General features: G+C 43.9%; 1 protein-coding gene across 1 annotated transcript in view; it reads right to left on the bottom strand.

The window, feature by feature from the left end:
• The window catches only part of LOC124789664, a 152,612-nt gene extending 132,973 nt beyond the window's left edge, over positions 1-19,639 (bottom strand). Inside the window, exon 1 of the mRNA XM_047257100.1 lies at positions 18,731-19,639. Coding sequence (XP_047113056.1) covers positions 18,731-19,442 — 712 coding nt within the window. The 5' untranslated portion in view covers positions 19,443-19,639. The remainder of the gene's footprint in view (positions 1-18,730) is intronic.
• Positions 19,640-23,002: the final 3,363 nt, after the last annotated feature.

Here is a 23,002-nt window from a genome sequence, read left to right as displayed (position 1 = left end):
GCTACACTCCATACAAATACTTTCAGAAATGACTTCCTGACACTTAAATCTATAGTCGATGTTAACAAATTTCTCTTCTTCAGAAACGCTTTCCTTGCCATTGCCAGTCTACATTTTATATCCTCTCTACTTCGACCATCATCAGTTATTTTGCTCCCCAAATAGCAAAACTCCTTTACTACTTTAAGTGTCTCATTTTCTAATCTAATTCCCTCAGCATCACCCGACTTAATTCGACTACATTCCATTATCCTCGTTTTGCTTTTGTTGATGTTCATCTTATATCCTCCTTTCAAGACACTGTCCATTCCGTTCAACTGCTCTTCCAAGTCCTTTGCTGTCTCTGACAGAATTACAATGTCATCGGCGAACCTCAAAGTTTTTATTTCTTCTCCATGGATTTTAATTCCTACCCCGAATTTTTCTTTTGTTTCGTGTACTGTTTGCTCAATATACAGATTGAACAACGTCGGGGAGAGGCTACAACCCTGTCTCACTCCCTTCCCAACCACTGCCTCCCTTTCATGTCCCTTGACTCTTATAACTGCCATCTGGTTTCTGTATAATTTGTAAATAGCCTTCCGCTCCATGTATTTTACCCCTGCCACCTTCAGAATCTGAAAGAGAGTATTCCAGTCAACATTGTCAAAAGTTTTCTCTAAGTCTACAAATGCTAGAAACGTAAGTTTGCCTTTTCTTAATCTAGCTTCTAAAATAAGTCGTAGGGTCAGTATTGCCTCACGTGTTTCCATATTTCTACGGAATCGAAACTGATCTTCCCCAAGGTCGGCTTCTACCAGTTTTTCCATTCGTCTGTAAAGAGTTCGCGTTACTGTTTTGCAGCCGTGATTTATTACACTGATAGTTCGGTAATTTTCACATCTGTCAACACCTGCTTTCTTTGGGATTGGAATTATTATATTCTTCTTGAACTCTGAGGGTATTTCTCCTGTCTCATACTGCAGACTAAGTTTCCTATCACACGAAACGAGGCACTTGGAACGTACAGTGTAGATCTGTGACCTTCCTATCGGATTAGATTATAAAACTCAATCTTGGTCATCTGCTATTGTACGGATATTGATAACTGGTTCCGGCTTTACTTGCGTATTATGAAAGTGTGACGTTTTAAGGGAAAGATGAATCGAAGATTTATCACGCTAGAGCTATTTGTTATAATGAAATGTCAGTTAATAACATATCGTTTGCAAAAGTCCTAAGAAAATGCACTAGGAATAGTTCTGAAGCATTACTTTGTATGTGATCGCTTTCCATTCAGCATCAGATCTAAGAATCACAGCAGCATCTCTTCAGGACACACGTACTAAGTGTTGCAGCTATAATTTTTAGCTCTGATGATGCCTGCAAAGATGGAACTGGTTATCAGTCGCAATAAAGTAGCACGTTACTTTCGTAGAGTTGAAGAAACACAACTGGTAGTACATTCATGATTCTCTCCTTCCATTCTGTTCTGTTCTGTACTTTTCACGCAGATAATGAAGAAGAGATGATTACGAGTGAAACAGGACCCTGAATATGAGCTTTCATCTGACTACCAGGGGCCATTTAACATTCTTCCGTGTTGAGGAAAGACAGACAGAAATAGTGAGAGAGAGAGAGAGAGAGAGAGAGAGAGAGAGTGAGAGAGAGGGGGGGGGGGAGGGTGAGAGAGAGACAAAATAGAGCGACTGACAACATCGTCCGTGGCGGAAGGTACGTTGTATCGCTGCTAATCATTCCTTTTTCTGTTCTACTCGCAAATGAAGCGAAGGAAAAACGTCTGTCGGTATGATTCCGTACCAGCCCTGATTTATTTTGTTTTTGCGGTCTTTACGAGATGTACGTTGGTAGCAGTAAGGTCGTTATGCAGTCAATAGCGCGTTCTGGTTTCTTTAAACTTTCGCAATAGCAATTCCCTCGAAGGACTCAGTTTGGGTTCACGTACCATATTGGAAATACTCCCATGTTGGCGGAACGTACCAGCAACATATTTAGCAGAACGCATCTGATTTGCTTCGAGTAGCGCTCAACATTGGGACAGACAAGTGTTTTGCACATGGCGTCTTTTACAGATGATATAAATGAGCTACACTGTCCTAGAATTCTCCCAATAAACCAAAATGGACCATTCGACTTCCCTACAATCGACTTCGGTCATGTCACCTTGTAACGTTAAGACTAGATAGTTAATCTACTTGACTTGGTCAAAGAGCTTATCACTATAACTGTACCTGAACATTACAGGATTGGTTTTTTCTACACATCTGAGTTAACTTGTATTTTTCACATTTATAGTAAGCTACCGTTCACAACACTAAATACAAATTTCGTCCAAGTCATCCTGCATCCTCCTACAGCCTTCCAATGACGACGGATACCCGTGTACTAGAGCGTCATCAGCAAGCAGTCGCAGATTTACCGCTCACTATGTCCGTCAGATCGTTTGTATAAGCGATATAAGGGACGACCAAAAGCTTCCCTTTCGCAGACCGTACAGTCCATAGTCGATAAGCCAATCAGCCAGTATCACCATGAGCACTGAGGCAATCATCCCACCGACGAACAAGGCAGAAGATACCAATTTGGCAAAACACCGCGTCCTGCTGCGTGAAGAAGCCTGTAACTGCCTGCTGCACATCCTCGTCCGACAAGAATCTTCGGTCCTTCAAGGCCTTTTTCAAGAGACCGACTGCTTGATAATCGCATTGGTAGAGTTCAGGACTATGGGGCGGATACTCGAGTGTCGCCCACGTGCGTTGGCGTAACTTCTGAGTTACGACATTTGCAATATGTGTGTCGCATCGTGACCAGAGTGGAACTTGACGCATCATTCCACAACAGTGGTTTCTGACAGACATTCTGCCACATACAAATTCGTCATTCTCTTATAAATGGGTACCGTTGTCTGTCCTTCGGCTGCCAAGAAAAGAATAACAGCACGTTGGTCCTGCTTGGACGCATTTGGTAATAACGTCGCCATAGTTCACGTTGCCGTATTTACGGCACGCACGTTGGAAAGACACGCATGCCACATCAATCCGTTGCCTACATGTCGGTGCTTGTGTACCCGAATCAAAGTCGCGCTTGTCGAACCGGGTAAATTGATTTTTTTTTTCATTTCTCTTAACGATCGTGACGTCATGAAGTTTTATGTAAACGTTTGCAAAAGTCACTTACTTCCTACTGGTAATATGTCAAATTAAAAAGAATTGACAGGACACTTTGCAACATGCTATTTGCCAATTAAGAGGTGGAAAGCAGCAGCGGGTGATCAGCCATTTGATCCATGAGCCACTCGCTGCTGGGTAGTGTACAGGACTCCGTCCCAGGCGTGTATTCCTGCTCAGCACACGCTACAAGCCACCACGTCCGATCTGCAGCTACATTTCGGATCACCCGATTTAATCTTGCTGAGCACATCTGCGACACCTTGAGCGAACTTCCAGCTGGATGGACTCAGTTCCGGTTAATATGAGATGACTGAGGCAGCGGTTCTTATGGGGAGGATGGTTCCCCAAAGCAATCGGTATCTTGTTGGATACCAAACTACGGTATGTCACCATCAGTGCGAAAGAGGCTACTCTTTATCACCAATAGGCTGTCTGTAATGCGATTTCCCACAATGCAATAATGTATTTGTCTATTTTTCTCTGGTAAACGAAAAATTCGTTCACAACTTAAAAATCTTGATTACGTGATACCTCACTTTATTAGGTGGGAGACAAAAGTAATAAGTGCGTCTGGAATCTGAAAGGGAAGCATTGATGAAGCTGCAAATGGTGCATTCAGAAACAGCCAACTGCGTGGTCGTTCAGTAGACAGAGAGAGTCATGTGACTTTTCAATGAGAGATTGAAAAGGAAGGGGGGGGGGGGATGAGTGAGGGACTTGGATGAGAAGGCGAAGGGGGCAGTGGCCTAGTATGATCGTGTCTGACTAGAGAGTGGGACATGGTACTTGTGAACCGGTGTAGCCTTGAGGAGCACGTGGAATTAGTTGGAAAATTCAGATGTACTCTCGAGTAGAGTTTTAATAATAATAAAGAAGCTCTCTGTCATACAAATACGTTTCCAGTAAGTGTGGGATAACGAACTAAGCAACTGATGGCAGAATCCAGTAAACTGAAATAAATATTATTTCATCGTGATACCGCTGTTCATGTCATACTTCATAAATCGTAAGTTACTACTTTTGTTAACTGTGTGTGTAGTGTTGGAGCTTTCTTCAGCTGGAAATATCGAAGCATATTGCCGACCCAACCAAAGAACTGCTGATCTTGTAAATAGATAATTGTGCACTGACTGTCCTCATCTGGTTTCTACATGCGATTTAAGGCTTCAATATTGCATTGACAGATAGTCGATAAATTCCTGCATATCATTACCTTTGGGTTCTCGAGAAAAACATGTCAAGTATCCAACAAGGAAGATAAACGCATTGTGGATGGCTTCAGAAAAAAATTTCTAATCTGGTCGCAAAACTTGGTTGACGTTTATCTTATTTTGAGAGATTTTTTCCTTTCGTAATTCCACATACTGTTCTTTTCTGTGTAGGTATATACAGGGCGATTATACTGTAATTATAGTCTCAGTTTCAAAGCGCTGTAGAAAACGAACCACTGCAGAGTACGACGTCAAATTTGAACGGAATATTATCGAAGAACGGGGAAACGTTAAGGAAAAAAAAAAAAACAACACAACTACAATTTTACCATTACACGAGGCTGTAAGCAGTAGAATGTGCAAAACAAAGTACGCAGGTTGCACGGCCGTTCCTCAGTTTGCGTCTGAGACGCTCGGCATGTCTCAACGCAGGATCGCGCGCTGCGGGTAAACCTTAGGACAGTGACTGTGCGCCAACAGCTCTGCAGGAAGTTCCGGAAACCCAAGGATATATAAAAAAAGGCGTTGGCCTGATGTTTGGCCGGCCGCTGTGGCCGAGTAGTTCTAGGCGCTTCAGTCAGGAACCACGAGGCTGCTACGGTCGTAGGTTCGAATCCTGCATCGGGCATGGATGTGTGTGATGTCCTTAGGTTGGTTAGGTTTACGTAGTTCTCAGTCTAGGGGACTGATGACCTCAGATGTTAAGTCCCATAGTGTTCAGAGCCATTTGAACCTGATGTCTGCCAAGGGTCTGGAGAGAATAGACGCCAAATTAGAAAAGACAGTTTCAAGTTCAGTGTGGCAAAGGGAGGAAAACAACTGATCCGACGTCAGTGGAAGATGTGGCCACAGCATCGTGCGGTGACGTAAAAATGTGGGAATTCCTAAGGGACCAAACTGTTGAGGCCATCGGTCCCTAAACTTACACACTAATCAAACTAACGTATGCTAAGAACAACACACACTCATGCCCAAGTGAGAACTCGAACCTCCGGCGGGCGGGGGCCCCCAATCCGTGACATGGCGCCTCAAACCGAGCGGCCGCTCCGCGCAGCAGCGGTGATGTACAAACGTGCAGTGCACAGGGCACTGCTCGAACTTTGGACAGGCCTGTGAGCACGGTTCATAAATTCTACGAAACAAAAAAAAAAATGGCTCTGAGCACTATGGGACTTAACATCTATGGTCATCAATCCCCTAGAAATTAGAACTACTTAAACCTGACTAACCTAAGGACATCACACAACACCCAGTCATCACGAGGCAGAGAAAATCCCTGACCCCGCCGGGAATCGAACCTGGGAAGCCGTGCGCGGGAAGCGAGAACGCTACCGCACGACCACGAGCTGCGGACTCTACGAAACATTCTGCACTGCTATTCACACTGAATTACTCGTGTTCAGGATTTGCTTCATGCTGACCTGACACTAAGATAAACGTTTGCTCTTGAATTTCTTGCTCGCATGGAAGTCAACAATGAATGGCAATGGAACTTTCTGTGGACAGACGAAGCTGATTTCCGTCTGCAGAGATATAGCTTTATACACAGAATTGCCGAATATCACCAACGGAAAGTCCATTCGCGCATCAACCTGCACCGCAACATCTGCAAAAGTGACTTGGGGTTTTCCGGCATCGTTTATCATACGGTCGTATTTTTTTCGAGGAGATGAGTATTGCGGGTCCTATTACCTGTACCATCACTGGTAAACGCTATGAGAGCCTTTTACTTACCAGCGTCGTTCAAACCCTTCAACAGCGATGTTGTGTGGGTAGGATCATTTTTAGGCAAGATGGTGCTCAACCAGTGAAGCAGCTGTTGCAGAGGCATTTTGGAAATGCTAGAATTATCGGCAGTCATTTCTCTACAGTCTGGGTTTCCAGATCACATCAGCTTAACATGAGTGGCTACGGCTGTGGGGTTATCTGAAAGATGATGCATTCAATGCTCTAGTTACGAACGTAACTGAATTGAAGGCACGCACTGTCCAACGCATTCTGAATGTGAGAGCTGAGACACTCCGATCTGATGTGGAGCATGCTGTTTCTCGATTTCAGGTCGTGGCAGAAAGCTGTGGACTGCATACTGAACACGTTTCGTGCCAGTCACACTCTAATTAAAACCGATGTCATTGTTACATTTTCTGAGGTTTTTAGCATCAGGACATTTAAAAACCGATTTCATTGTTGCTTTTTATGCGATTTTTAGCCTCAGGACAATTAAAAACTGATTTTCCCATCCCATGTTATGATGTTTATAGCGCCACCTAGCAAGAAAATTTTCGTTAAACTTCTTGTTTCCATAACGTTTCCCCCTTCTTAGATAATATTCCTTCAAATCTGACATCATTCTGAGCAGTGCTTCTTCTTTTTTACAGTGATTTGGATCTCTAATTATAATCAGCCTGTACGTTCGACGTTCGTTTCAACATTCCACACTTCAAACAAGGCTGAGGGGGTCTGTTTGATTTTACTCTTATTAGTAAGGGTTGAGTAAGTTACAATAATGATATGTAGCTACATAGCTCTTATATTTGATGGATAAACCCTTTGCCTGGACGGTTCTCCAAATTTGTGACTAATTTATGTGAGGATTATAGGATGCTTAATAGTACATTGAATTAATTGTTTGTGGATTCTTGCTGAGGATTGTTTCATTGAAACTTCTCGTAAGTAGCTTGTTTCTTTGTAGTGGACACAGACGTAAGAGTAAAGTTTGCGTTCTGTGTCGATATACATAAGCGGCGTTAAATATGAGGGGCGTAATATTTGAGAAACCATTTTTGTGATCCTTCCTGCACCTTCTTAAATATGAGGGGCGTAATATTTGCGAAACCATTTTTGTTATCCTTCCTGCACCTTCTGAGTGTATCTTCATGGTACTGGGTGACAATTATTGAACTATATGAAGTAAAGTCGTCAAAACCGCTAAACGGTTTGCGTTAGGACGTCGAAACTGCATGGTTGGCCGCGAGAAATGATGGAAATTAGTATTCTAATATGGTTTGGTTTAGCGACGAAGCCCACTTTCATTTGGATGTGTTCGTCAATAAGCAATATTGGAGCATTTGGGGAACTGAGAATACGCATTTCGCAATCGAGAAGTCTCTTCACCGTGAATGGTTGACTGTGTGGTGCGCAACGTCCAGTCACGAAGTAATAGGTGCGATTTTCCTTGAGGGCACGGTGGGTACCGAACGGCATGTGAACGTTTTGGAAGATAATTTCATCACCATTATCCAAAGTGACCCTGATTTCGACAACATGTGGTTCATGCAAGACGGAGCTCGACCCCATCGAAGAAGGAGAGTGATGTCCTGGAGGAGCACTTTGGGAGCCACATTCTGGCTCTGGGGTACCCAGGGGCAACTGGCAGGGTCCTCGATTGGCCGCCATGATCTCCGAATTTATACACATGTTACTTCTTTTTGTAGGGCTATATTAAAGACAAGGTGTACATCAATAATCCCAAAGCCATTGGTGAGCTGAAAAGAACCACTCAGGACGTCATCGACAGCATCGACGTTGCGACACTTCATGCAGAAGTTCGCTATTCGTCTGCGCCACATCATCGCCAATGATGGCAGGCACACCGAACATGTCATATCCTAAATACGAATATCTTTAGTGATGTTTACATGTTGAATAAAGTGTTTGCACGCCATAGTTTGTAACTAAGTTACATTTTTTAAAAATATAGTTCAATAATTTTCACCCTGTATGTTTCAGGAATACTGTCATGCAATGCTGATACCCCTTTCTCAATCCCAACGAGCCTTTTAGTTCTGCGAGTGATGTCTGAAAGGAATTAAGTCTAAGGTGGAAAAGAAGAGGTACATTCTTAGCATGAAATGCTATTCCGATATTCACTAATACGCTAACTTGTCAGATGAACGTATATATAGTGTCCTTATAAATAATACTTAGAAAAGAGTTAGTTGAATCACTTGGAATTACAATGAGCCACTTCTCGCAGTATTACTGTCGTATTCTGACAATGCTGTCGTGCAAGGCTCCACTCATGTCATGAAACGGTTGGCTGAATGACAAAATTATGCTGTGTCGACTTCATCTATGCGACTACATTTTGTCAGTACGAGAATAACAGTTTTCCACAAGTGCACTGCAGACATTACGAGTGTCATAATTTGTATTTACGTCTTCACCTACACACTTTATGATTCTGTGCAGTGTATGTCAGAGGGAAATTGTCACTATTATCTTCTGAATTATATTAGTGTATGGAGCAAAGGATCGTACACATGTCTTGATATATGCCTTAATTTCTTTTCTCTTATTTCCGTGGTTCGTACGTAAGACGTGTCTTTGAGACTGTCGAATTATTGCAAAAGCCTTAATCGAAAACCGGTTTTTCGAATTTACCTGTCATCGTTCTGCAGAAAAATGTAAGTACTTTCCAAATTTTCTGTTGAATCTCCCTAAGGAGTTCCGCTGAAGTTTTGAATGATCTGCTGTGGCCTACTACAATTTCTACAATTTAGCAGCGCGTCTGTGAATACGAACGATATCTAACGCCATACCTATCATTACAGTTATTAAATGTGGGAGACGTTATCCAGGTCCCACCAGCAACAGGTGCAATAGCGATGCACTTTACCAGAATCACCCCAATAAATTTTTCTTTCACATTTCCTATCTTACAGCGAAAGGAAGAAGGCCGCTATACAATGAATTATGCGCTCTCTCTCTCTCTCTCTCTCTCTCTCTCTCACTCACTCACACACACACACACACACACACACACACATATACACACACACACACACACACACACACACACACACACACACACTCGCACAGAGAGAGAGAGAGAGAGAGAGAGAGAGAGAGAGAGAGAGAGAGACGGAGAGTAATCCTTCTGTCTTACAAAACTGGTTCCAGCCATTGCCTATCGTAGTAACTGGCAACACTAAGGAATTCAACGCATTGGGCCAGCGTGTCTGCTTCTCATGCACTTTATTAGCTGTCGCCAGTAACATCACTCATAATGAAAAGTAAAACGGCAAAATGTCTTCACCATACATAAATTAACATGAAAATCATCACAAAATGTTCAGTGCTCGCCCAGAAGTGCATACAGGATGGCACGATTGGCTGGGGTACTACATGATCCACCATTCCTTGCTACTGTGTGTCGCTTCACCGCCCTCCCTCCGAGGTGCATCTCACTTTAGTACCGCTTTCACATACTCAGTCCGTTTTACGTCGCAACTAGACTACCACTAATCTTGTATCGGGGCCCTTTAGACCTTTAAAGAAAGTACATCAAACGGAAACATTTATAGTACGATATTCTATGGGGTAATGGCGAGAACAGACTGACATAGAATATTCTTTAAGAAACAATGCACCGTATAATTTCATAATATTATTGATAAATAATATGAGCAACACAAGTGTTATTGGTTGTGCAGTGAGATCTACTTCCTTTTCGATAGTGAGTGTTCTCTAGGGACTTAGGTATTGATGTTCCTGTATCACTGTATCATGTGTGTGGTATATACAGGGTTTTCCCAAATCTGAAGCTCAAAATTATACAACTATCAGAGGATCTAAAACAACCATGAGATAAGGAACTAGTGGTCGGAAACCAATACTTATCTTTTTTTACATAAACAACTTACACGTTACGGAAACATCTGAAGTTCGTAGCAAATGCTCAGAATAAAAAAAAAAAAAAGATGAATCCATAGAGGTGAGAGACTTAGATGGCCCTAGTAATGAGACAGGACCTCACACCCCAATTCAGCGAAGAGCATCTCTGTCGTTCCGCTGCTTACGGAACAGTGTAGGAGTGTGGACAGACGTGTTGAAACCACATCTTTTCGCGGGCAAGCTGTATAATGTATAGCAACCATATCTGCACATCTCGAATTGAATGCAGGCAACATGCACCATTCTGAAAACAAAGTCAAATTAGCTGCCTTGTTGAATTCCAGTTTACGAACTAATAGAGAATCGTTGCTGAGACAACCGTGGTTTACATTCTTCACGGCAGATACGGATATTGCGCCTGGTGGAAACACCGTCACAGTTGAAAGAGGTCTGAACAATACGAACTGCAATACTGCGCTGCGTAATACCTTGACGGATATGAACTTTTCGCTCATAAGCAACTGCCCCATTATTTCCGCACTTTTGTGATACTCGTGTGATTGCCTTTTCACGCTGTGTTCTTCGGAGTGAGCATATCAGCGTCACGGAAGTGGCCGATCATTGATTAATCTTCTACTAGACCATCGAACATTGTCCCCTGAAAATCTAGCAGGCGAACAATTATTTGTCTAGAACCTTTCCAAGTCATGTATAACGTGAAAGACACAATTTCTCGCGAATTTCTACCCACAGCGACAACTTTCTTCCATTTGCGGTGAGACTTATCTGCGAACATTAGTCCGGCTTTCCGGCATTTACATCCTACTGCACTGAAGCAATACTGGACGAAAAGCCATTGACCCTCAGGAGAGAAGACTCTAATACCGTTTAACTCCGCTTCTGGCAGGGTAACTGCCTCAAATGGGCCATACCAGCTGAAGCTTCTCATTGGTGATCAGATCCTGTACAGGAACCGAATTGCTCAAATGTTGATGGTTACGTTTCACCCCAGTCCAAAACAGTCTCACATGTTTTCTATCGCACTTAGATTAGAGGGTTTAGCGGACCAGTACTCATGTGAAAGTGTACCTAAATTTCCCGTCAAAACAGGATGTGCCCTGTGCATATGGCAGTTGTAATGTTGGGAGTATCTACAGCATATTCTTCCACAAGATGGAGAAGAATGGGCAACACTTGGTCACCGAGAATGTTGGAACATATTTCCTGTCACATGTTCACGGTAATCTGAATGAGTGGGTCCAAGTCACAGTGCGAACAGCACCCACGACTTCACAGAAGCACCTCCAGTCTGAACTGCAGTCTGCAGACACTGTGAATTAAATGTACAACTGGATCGTCGGCGCACTTGATGCCTTCCGTCATTTGAAGAGAAACACAGTCACGACTCATCGAATCATGCTGCACACCTCTACTTAATTGCACTCAGATTTCTGTGTTGTTTGGCCCATTTCAGACATGAAGCTCAATTTTTCACTGCGAGCAGTAGCCTTTTGCGAAGTATCAAACTTCAAATGACCGTTGCGTGCTGTTTCCCTCGAAACGTTCGCTAGAGGTGGACTTACATTCACTGCAAACATCACTTCCTCGAGGGTCTGAATCCGATTGTCACTGAAAATAGTGACATTCGTCACAGTATCTTGACGGTAACAATTTTAACCACCACTGTTCTTATGTCATGTTATGTGCGTACGAGTGGTATATCATTCCTCGCAGACACATTGAAAAGTTGCGAAATTCCCTCTCACTTGATAGAAGTTTTTCAGTTCGATCGCGACTCTGTAGGAAGTGACATACGTGACATATCTCCTGGTCAAGCCTTCTCACCACAGACAGCACTAGGTAAAATGATCCTTTCTTGGATTACCTTAGGCAATCGGCACGTGGCGTTTCTTCCTACCTGTGCTCTGTGAATCTCTCGCAGATGATGTCTCCAAAAGCAGACCTAGCAGCGCAGTAGATTATTCACATGATGGAAGCAGGTGACCTGTGATTCTAATTAGTGTCACGTGCAGCTAGTTTACGTGAATGAAGTTCGGAGAAGACAGTACAATGTGTTTATTTGGAACACCGTAAAATGGTAACAGTTTAGCATTATGAAAGGTCAACGGCCTTGTCACTGTGGTAACACCGGTTCCCGTCTAAACACCGATGTGTCTGGCTTGCGAAGCACTTGGATGGTTGACCATAGAGGTCTGACGAGCGCTGTTCGCAAGTGCACTCAGCCATTGTCAAGCCAAATGAGGAGCTACTTGACGGAGAGATAGCGACTCCAGGCACGAAAGCTATCAACGGCCTGGAGAGCGGTGTGCTGACCACATGCCCCCTATATCGGCATCCAGCGACACCTATCAGCTGAGGATGACACGGTGTTCGGTGGGTAACGTGGGCCTTACGAAGCTTGTTCTGAAGTAGTTTAGCTAGTTAGTATCATAAAGCGATTCATTTCAAAACGTTAATAAGTTCCGAGAGCATGGTAAAGCCGAATATTATAACTGAACAGTACCTGAATACATTCTGTCGCCAAATTTCACATATTACCAGGCTGACAGTGTGTCCTATCGCCGGCTGGCGAGCTTGGCACGTAGCCGAAATCTCTTGCTTACATCGTAACACTTCGTAACACGTCGTAAGTTAACAACACTTCTTTGTTTATGAATTTGCTAGTTTACTGCTTAGCTATATCATTGTGGTGAAGCCCTGATGACTTGTAGGTTCCTCCGAGTGCCATTTATCCCAAAAGACGACTTTAATCATTAATATTTAATAAAATGAAATTAGATATTCTCGTGAGAACACTAATGGTTCCGCTACATTTTTACTGTGTAGTAAGATCCGTTCTCAAGGTTCACGTTAGCCTCTCCACTATCCTGATTCACCATCGCGCCTTACGGCCCGTTTACTACCTTGTCCGAGGGAACCGGCTTCCTGCTCCCTACTGGCTTATTCTACGGTACTGCTTAATGCAAAGAATTGACCTCGTCTAACTGCTGAGTTACAGTAAACGTAAAATTTTGAAAAATAATTACCCCTCCAAACAAAGAACGCCTGACACTGTCTACGCTGATACGCCTCTTTCTCTCTGTGTGTACGTGTGCGCGTGTGTGTATTATGGGATGATGTACCTTCACAAGAGCTCATATCTGAGAGCCACATGTCGTTGGTGCATAGAGGGCGTGGAAAGGCCACTGGGGTAGTTAACCCACCGTTAAATGGGCCATTTAGCAGATGATTTGGAGGAGGAGGTCGGGTCGACAACGAGGTCATTAGAGACGGAGCACAATATCGGATTAGAGAAGGATAGGGAAGAAACCGTCATTCTCGTTAAAAAAGCACCATCACGGCATTTCCTGAAACGACTTAGGGAAGTCATGGGAAAACTAAATCAGGATGGCCCGACTTGGGCTTGAACTGCGGTCCTCCAGAATGCGAGTCCAGTGTGCTAACCACTGCGCCACCTCTTTCGGTCAGATGATTTGCAATGAGACCAAAAACAGCACTTCAACCAATGTTATAATAATCAAAGTATCAGTCTGAAAGCTAAACTGGAATAGGAGAGGAAAATCTTCAGTAAAATTCGGTGCGTGCACACGAAATTGTTTTTTTGTTTTTTTTTTTTGTTTTAACAATTTTGTGTGCGCGCACCAAACTCTCCCACCTGTGGTGACAAGTGTGGATGATCACCTTATATCAAAGCTTACGAGACGGAAAGTCAGTCCCTCTTTTCAGATGTTGGAAGACTTCGATTGCACTGACAACTCAGTGGGGCGTTTAAATCTGTGACCGGAAACTGCGGCTATGACCGGAGGTGCTTCTGTGAAGTTTCGGGTGCTGTCCGGACCACGACTTGATCTCACTCATTCAGGTTACCGTGAATATGTGACAGGAAATGTATTTAAACACTCTCGGTGACCGAATCTGGCGCATTCCTCTGGATCTTGTGCTGTGGACACTCCCATCTTCCAGTATATACACAGCCATATACATAAGGCTGTCCCTGGTTAGAGGAGCATTTAGGCACACCTCTGTATTCACGGCACTTCTAATCCGTGTAGTTACTCCCTGATGACCTTATTAGTACTACAGAAAAAGGCACAGACAACCAGAAAAAAACATTAGATAACTGTTCGTAAATTCATTTCGTAGATAAGTGTTTCCAAGTCTTGTTGATACTGTGGTGTGGACTCCGCATCTGGAAAAGTTACCTCCAGTAGGTATCATTCGCACTGAGTAATATATTTTTTTGTAATTTTTACTGTGATATTAGAAGATAAAGAACATCAGTTCAGTCAGGCTAAAAAGTTTGGGGAAGGTAAATTTGTCTTATGTAATGGCGGTCATTCATAAGCTTGTGAGATACTGACAGCTTTCTTGATAATCTGGAGATACCCAGAAATTAGTTATGGAACCAAACCATTTTTAAAAGTAAATACCAATGCAATACAAAATTAATTATTTTAAGGACTTTAAAAATGTTGAAATAAGAATGATATGAAACTCCAGTAGGACAAAAGGAACATGTGGTGGGAGGTAATTAAAACAAATCCAGAAACTGGAAGCAAGTGGAATGTTATGCCTACTTGTTTCCTAGTTTCGCTGGGATGCCCTTACATATCCTCCATAGTCTTCCAATCTCTCCCCATGTGATTTCCATACATTTGGAGTCCTGCAAGAAGACATTCGTGGCCCTCTATTTTCTTCGGACGAAGAGCTGCACGTCTAGATATAATCACGGTTCCGTAGGCACCGCAAACATTTTCCCATGAAGGCACTGACCGTCTTATCTCACAATGGATCAAATCTATTAACACTTATGGCAATTATTTTTGTTATAATAAAGAAATTACCTACTCTTTTCCATCCCTCTCGTTTTCATTTGGCAGCCGTTTATACTTCCGTCTCCTCTCTTGTAAATATGTATTATTGTACCAAATTTCCAATCCTCTGGAATTTTCATATTTGTCTAGTATCTGTTAACGTATTGAGGTATCAGGATTTCGGTGTAGGAGATGCACATTTAATCAGTTCTGTGTTAGTTCCACCACTGGCCTGTGTTTTCTTATTTTTCATTTTATGCTTTGCATCTTGGCCTTGCCACAATGGTAAACCAGTTGCTGTCAGATCACCAAGTCGAGCGCTGTCGGGCTTGACCAGCACTTGGATGGGTCATCGTCTGGGGCTGCCGAGTGCTGGTGGCAAGTTGGTTGTATTCAGCCTTTGTGAGGCCAATTGAGGAGTTACTTGACTGAGAAGTAGCGACACCGGTCACGAAAACTGACAACGACCGGGACAGTGGCGTGCTGACCACACGCCCCCCCCCCCCCCTCCCGCCACGCGTCAACGCATTCTGTGACGACGCCTGTGGGTTGAGGATAACACTGCGACCGGTCGGTACGGTTGCGCCTTCAAGGCCTGTTTGGATGGTGTTTGCTTTTTATTATCTTCTAATTACTTCTTTTCTATTGTATCTGCAGTTGGCTCCTCTTCTTCGTGCTTATAATTTTCATTCAGGTTTTTATTCACGTCGCCTCCTGTTGTTCAATGTTATTTATTCATGGTCCAGTTACATTAATGCTACCACGCCCCCCCCCCCCCCTCCATTTTTGACGTCAACGTTCAATAACCACTCACTGCCGGCAGACGGGAGCACTAGCAGTCGAGGGTATGATGTAAAGCGAGGCCGGCAGGACGTGGATAACAGTGCAGACATTGTCTTTTGTGGAAGCGGAGCGATTTATCAGACGCACAAAAGGGCATGTTCAGTGGCTTTTGGGGCAAGGATGGAAGCATTTACAAAATAGCTAAGTTTGTAAACTAATCGCGCGCCGCCGAGATTAAAGTACACAGTGCATGGTAGAACAGTGCTATCCAAAACCAGCACCGAGGCAACTATGGTGGACCACGGGCCGTATTTGACAGAGATGAACAACGGCTGCGGAGACGTGTACCGACGAACAGACGAACGACTGTTGAGACCGCATTAACCCCAAATCACTAGTGACGTGAAAACAACCATTCAGGAGCTCATCGACAGCATCGATGTCCCGACACTTCAGCGGGTCATGCAGAATTTCGCTATTCGTCTGCGCCACACCATCGCCATTGATGGCAAGAATTTCGAACGTGTCATAACCAAAATCTGAATACTTTCAGTGACGCTTACATTTTTAATAAAGTGTTTACACCACGTAGTTTGTAAGTACGCTTTTTTTCATATAGTTCAATCATTGTCACCCTGTATATATAGATGTATATCATCACAACTTCTAGATGATGTTATAACAGAAGTAATCGCAAGAAGTACTTGTAGATACGGCCTACAGTTACATGTGTCAATACCCACTACCAAACCTGGCCATTATTATACGTGAATATTTATAAATTAACCTCCGGTTGGTATAAACAAATTCTTGTATCTTCATGGAACTTGCGTTGTTGGAAAAGGTGATTTTCGAAGGACAGCTCTGTTTTGTTCGACAGTGTCTAAGCAGCTAGCGATTCAAACAGTGTTCATGCTTCTCGCGCCATTTGCAATTTGCATTGTGTCATTCGCCACCTGCAAGCAGCAGGAGTCAGTCGTGCGTGACGGTACTATGAGGGAGTGTTGCAGAAATTTCAGTGCAGGTCAGACAAACGTGCATGATGAAAATGGTTGAGGAAGACATTCAGATGTGACTGATGAACTTGGGCAACATGTTGACTAAACTGTGCATGCGAGACATCGATTCACAAATTTTCGAATTTTCTGAAGAAGGGCCTCAGATTTCAAGGACTAGCTATGTAACATTGTCACAGAGACGTTAGATTATCAAACGTTTTGTGTATGGTCGGTGACAAAACGTCTTTATTGATTTTCACAAAACTATAAGACATTCCTTCAGCGTTGCCGTGAAGAAGGGGGTGGAATTTCTGAACGGAATCGTGAATGGGGAAGAAACACGTGTGCTGTATGTTAACTGTGAAAGTAAGGAACTGTCCAAACAGTGCAAGCGAACTCTTTCTCCCAATAACTCTATCCAATATGGTTACATTTTTTTGAGATCGCAAAGGAATGGTGATGATACTGGCGTGAAAATACTGTGGCGGCACATGTTTCTTGACTCTGGCTAATCAAACTTCGAAGGTTAATGCAAAACAAACAGCGAGGAATGATTACCGAAGGACTCAATTTCCTTCACGACAAAGTGACTTCCCATGTTTCCTGACTGACTCTAATCAAACTTCGAAGATAAATGCAGAACAAACAGCAGGGGGTGATTACCGAAGGAATCATTCTCCTTCGCCGGCCGCGGTGGTCTCGCGGTTCTAGGCGCGCAGTCCGGAAACGCGCGACTGCTACGGTCGCAGGTTCGAATCCTGCCTCGGGCGTGGATGTGTGTGATGTCCTTAGGTTAGTTAGGTTTAAGTAGTTCTAAGTTCTAGGGGACTGATAACCACAGCTGTTAAGTCCCATAGTGCTCAGAGCCATTTGAACCATTTTTTTAATCATTCTCCTTCACGACAATGAACGATCCCATTCCTGGAATCGAACCAGAGAAAAATTCACACTTTTATGGCTGCCACGTTTCAACATCCTCCCTACAGGCCGAACTTGTTAACAAGCGGCTTTCATTTCGTCACTAAAATGAAGGCTTGGTGGGCTACTCAACCGTTCACGACCGACGATGAACTCAAGTACGCTGTCAACAACTCGTTGAGGTACCAGGTGGCACCATTATTTAATGCAGGGATGAAGAGGCTGCTATCGCGGTACGACAGCTATTTGAATTTGGATGGTGACTACGTGGAAAAGTAATGACAACATGTAAGTACGGACTGTCTGAAAGAAATTGTACGCAGGGTGTGTGTGTGTGTGGGGGGGGGGGGGGGGGGGATAAATCCAGATATTGTGATCATTGGTACCTTAATATGTACCTACTTCAGTGTGTTAGTTGTTTTTTAACAGTCTTCCTGCCGCGCGGGATTAGCCGAACGGTCTCGGACGCTGCAGTCATGGACTGTGCGGCTGGTCCCGGCAGAGGTTTGAGTCCTCCCTCGGGCATGGGTGTGTGTGTTTATCCTTAGGATAATTTAGGAGTGTGTAAGCTTAGGGAATGATGACCTTAGCAGTTAAGTGCCATAAGATTTCACACACATTTGAACATTTGAACAGAACAGTCTTACTGGAAACGAGTCACATACTACCAGATGTTTTCTCCACAGTCATAACAGCATCGTTAAGTGGACAATGCCTGTTAATATATGCTAACCGTTTTCTTTTATTAGGAGGTACTAACCAACCTGCTAAACTACTGTTCTTAATAGCATTAATTAATAGTCTGAAAATGAAGTAAATACTGATATAACGACGTTCAGTACACAGTCCTCAGCATCCAATAAAATTATATGCAGTGAGACCCTAATACCTTGTATATTTTTCTTTTTTTTCCCTTTAACCACATGACCAGAGCAATATGCTGTATGCATCCTATTGTTGACACTCGCAAATAATGCGATAGCTATAACCTTCTGAAGTTCCTGAAATCGGTTAAGGAAATAAAATTTCTTTTATGCAACTGGTTGCAGATTACGAACTATCGATAGCTCTCATATAATACGAAATTAGTCACGAAGTTAAGTATTGTTTGCGACTGGTAATCTGAATAAATCATTACTCTACTTGTTATAGCCGTAGAGATACTGCACGCAGTGTATCTCCTGACAAATGGCACTCACGCTTCTTGAAGAATATCCTGGGCTCCGCGGCGTCGTGCCGCGGTTCGACGGTAATGAGGGCGCCGCCATCTTGCGAGATGGCGCGCGGCGAGAGGCGCAGCACGGCGCCGCCGAACAGCGTCTCCGGCAGCTGCAGCGTCAGGTCGTGCGTCTGCAGGAAGGCCGCGCCCTTGTCGTACAGCGCGTCCGTCACGCCGGCGAACGTGTCGACGGACGACGACCGCCCCGCCTCCGTTTCGTCGTCGGTGTCCTCCAATTCGTTGCTGCCCCTCGAGTATTTGTTCTCCACCAGGTCGCCATTCCTGGTGAAGACGAGGCTGTCGGTGATGTGCAAGTCACCGACGGTGCTAACAGTCCTGTCCAGATACAGAAAGACGTTCTTCTTGACGCAGCGCAGTCCCAAGTCCGACCCACAGCTGGTGAAGAGCTGCCGCCACAGTGCATTGTCGCCGTACAACCACGTGCTTCCGTTCCCGTTACTACTGTTGCCACTCAATCCTCCCATCCGCGGCGCCGATAGCTTCACGAACGCTTCTACTACTTTCCCGAGGATCGTAAGTCCAGAGTGCTTCTGCTTGTCTAGCCTATCGATTTCACTGTCCACTTGGTCCTCGGCATCATTCTGTCCTCTCGCGGCAGTGAGTAGCAGACAGGAGACGAACAGCACTCGCCACAGAGACGCACCGCGAGACCATCCGACACTCCCGCTCATGGTTCCGCTCGGGGGATCCGGCAAGTGTTAGTGATGCAGTACGGACAGGTGGCAGCGCCGTTGCATGCTGCTCGCGCTCGGACAGCGTCTTCGGCCAGAGTTACCGGCCAGCCCCGCGCCCGCTGGTTTTAACGGCGACGCGTTTCGCAACCGCACTGCAGGCAGAGAGATTCCAGCAGCCGCCGGAGCTTGTGTACCGCGTGTCGGCCGGCGGAGAAGTGCCTCCTCCTTCCTCCGCCGCGCCGCGCAGAGTAGGCCGCACCGCCGAGTGGGGAGCGCGCCGTCTCCGCCAGGCGAAACTCGGCCTTATCGCTCCCGAGCAGGTGCCGTGCAACTGACCGGTGTGTACTCCACTGTCAGTAAGGTCTAATATCCCTGGCGGTGTCCTGTTCAGTACGCCACATGCAAACCCAGATGACGTGAAGTTACAACAAGAATAATGGATATAAAAATGGTTGACCAAATCTGCATATGTAAGATACTTAGTCACGATTTGGAGTCCAGAGTGGACTCTCCACTGATCACATGTAAAACATCTGAATGACAGGATTTCACTCAATGAGATTTCTTACGATGTGTCTCTACTCATTTGACCGTGGACATTTTATCGCTCCCGAAGTACGATGGGTATTTAACTGATACTGAGCAAAGGGTCATATGCAGCTCTCATCATCTGTGATTCGGGACAAAGTTCTACTGGCGTATTAATGACTTCCCATCTTAGAAGGGAGCTCACAGAGTTTTAATTGACACCTCAAAAATTACCAAGCTACGACCACGATACTTGGTGATGAGGTTGGTGACACTTTTTCCCCAACGATGGATAACTTCATGGAAACCTTGGTTATACACCGCCTAGTCACATTAATGTCAGAAGCCGGAGTAACCACCTTCTGCAGAGCGAGATGTGCAGCAAGATAGTCAGCGAGATTGTGGAAGGTACCGAGAGGAATATGGAATCATGGTAACTCCAGTTTCGTGGTCATCTACGCTTTATTGGTTCATGAGACCCAGAAAACATTAGATACAGGCTCCCAGGTAGCTGCCATTTTCCTTGACTTCCGGAAGCCGTTCGATACAGTTCCGCACTGTCGCCTGATAAACAAAGTAAGAGCCTACGGAATATCAGACCAGCTGTGTGGTTGGATTCAAGAGTTTTTAGCAAACAGAACACAGCATGTTGTTCTCAATGGAGAGACGTCTACAGACGTTAAAGTAACCTCTGGCGTGCCACAGGGGAGTGTTATGGGACCATTGCTTTTCACAGTATATATAAATGACCTAGTAGATAGTGTCGCAAGTTCCATGCGGCTTTTCGCGGATGATGCTGTAGTATACAGAGAAGTTGCAGCATTAGAAAATTGCAGCGAAATGCAGGAAGATCTGCAGCGGATAGGTGCTTAGTTCAGGGAGTTGCCCCTTAACATAGACAAATGTAATGTATTGCGAACACATAGAAAGAAGGATCCTTTATTATATGATAGCGGGACAAACATTGGTAGCAGTTACTTCTGTAAAATATCTGGGAGTATGCCTACGGAACGATTTGAAGTGGAACGATCATATAAAATTAATTGTTGGTAAGGCGGGTGCCAGGTTGAGAGTCATTGGGAGAGTCCTTAGGAAATGTAGTCCATCAACAAAGGAGGTGGCTTACAAAAGATTCGTTCGACCTACACATGAGTATTGCTCATCATCGTGGAATCCGCACCAGGTCGCGTTGACAGAGGAGATAGAGAAGATCCAAAGAAGAGCGGCGCGTTTCGTCACAGGGTTATTTCGTAAACGTGATAGCGTTACACATATGTTTAGCAAACTCAAGTGGCAGACTCTGCAAGAGAGGCGCTCTGCATCGCGGTGTAGCTTGCTGTCCTGGTTTCGAGAGGGTGCGTTTCTGGATGAGGTATCCAATATATTGCTTCCCCCTGCTTATACGTCCCGAGGAGATCACGAATGTAAAATTAGAGAGATTCGAGCGCGCACGGAGACTTTCCGGCAGTCGTTCTTCCCGTGAACCATACGCGACTGGAACAGGAAAGGGAGGAAATGACAGTGGCACGTAAAGTGCCCTCCGTCACACACCGTTGGGTGGCTTGCGGAGTATATATGTAGATGTAGGTTTTATAGTGCTAACAACATGATAGATGTGGCCCTACGGGTTGACGGTTGGCTTTAAAAGCGGGAAGTTTGGTGGTGTGGAGAGTACAGTAAACTGATCCTGGTGCTCTTCGAAATAAGCACTTACACTGGGAGCTATGTGACACGTCGCATCGACCTTCTGGTAAATACCATCGTGCCGAGGAATGACAAACTGCCTATAGGAATGGACATAGGACACAAGGATGGGTGCATACTTGTGTTCATCCATTGTGCCTTCCAGAAAATCGAGATCACCCAGGGAATGCTATGAAAACATTCCGCATTTATTATATTGTACAAGCCGGTAAAGTTGAACTCATTCCTCGTTGTCTGTTCGTATGCAGTAACAGGGCTCAGGTGTCTACTGAATTTCCGAGGTGAAGGAATTATGTGTAGAAGAAATATTTTTATTCTTGAAAATTTACTTTCAAAATTTGAACGAGTAAGTTGCAGGTTCTCCCCGAGATTCCAGTACACACTTGTCAGCTTGCTTTACGTGAATCATACCAAAACATGAAATTCGTATTTAGATGTGACTAAAATAAAACTTCAACTAAACTTTTGTACATTTAAATAAACTTCTTTTTACTATTGACAATTAAAATCTTTCTTTTACTATCTTAAGATACCTTCACCCTGTAGATATTTGAACATAAAAATTTCAGTAACTGAAAATTACATGTACTTTTTCCGCGTATCTATAATACGTCCGTCTCTCTCCTCTGACATAGCAAACAGAATTAGTTTACCGATTATCAGCGTTCGACTCAGAGCGGAATGTAATCATATTTTTAAACATTTGTATCACACAATAACGCTTCGGTTAGCGACCTGTCGTATCTTCTCCCACTAGGCACAAAACTCCCGTTCACACGGGGTCTCATGATGTACCATAATAGTCGCACGTGGAAGCGAAGTTTTTACTGTCCTAAACACTTCACTATCATTCAAAAGCATACCAGTCTCTTCGTGGGTGACGCGAATGTTCCACAATACGCAGATCTGTGAAGTTGTTATAGATAATGGAGCGTTCTTTAGACAACTGTTCATAGAAAATCTTATTTCAGTTATAGTTTATCTCATTATAGAATAAAGACATTAATCTTCTAATTGTCTTTTTTAGCAAGGACGGAAATTTATTGCAATTAGTACCATGTATTAGTTCTCAAAACCGTTAGTGCCTCCAAGGACTAGTTGTACTGGACATTCAAGCCTACTTATTCTAGAGCTGTTTCTAGACTGAAATCCTTAAAACCTTGGAAATAGGCTCTTCTGCCTTAGTTTACATATTATAATAATTCATTTATTAGTTGAATACTATTGCAACAAATATTGTGGATTACAGTATAGTACTGTGATCAGTCTCGCTAGAGAAGTAGAATTCATACATTGGCGTCGTACATACACAGTAATACATGATT

Source organism: Schistocerca piceifrons, chromosome 3 (assembly GCF_021461385.2).
Source record: "Schistocerca piceifrons isolate TAMUIC-IGC-003096 chromosome 3, iqSchPice1.1, whole genome shotgun sequence".
NCBI classification, from domain to species: domain Eukaryota; kingdom Metazoa; phylum Arthropoda; class Insecta; order Orthoptera; family Acrididae; genus Schistocerca; species Schistocerca piceifrons.
This window is presented reverse-complemented; position numbering and strand designations above follow the sequence as displayed.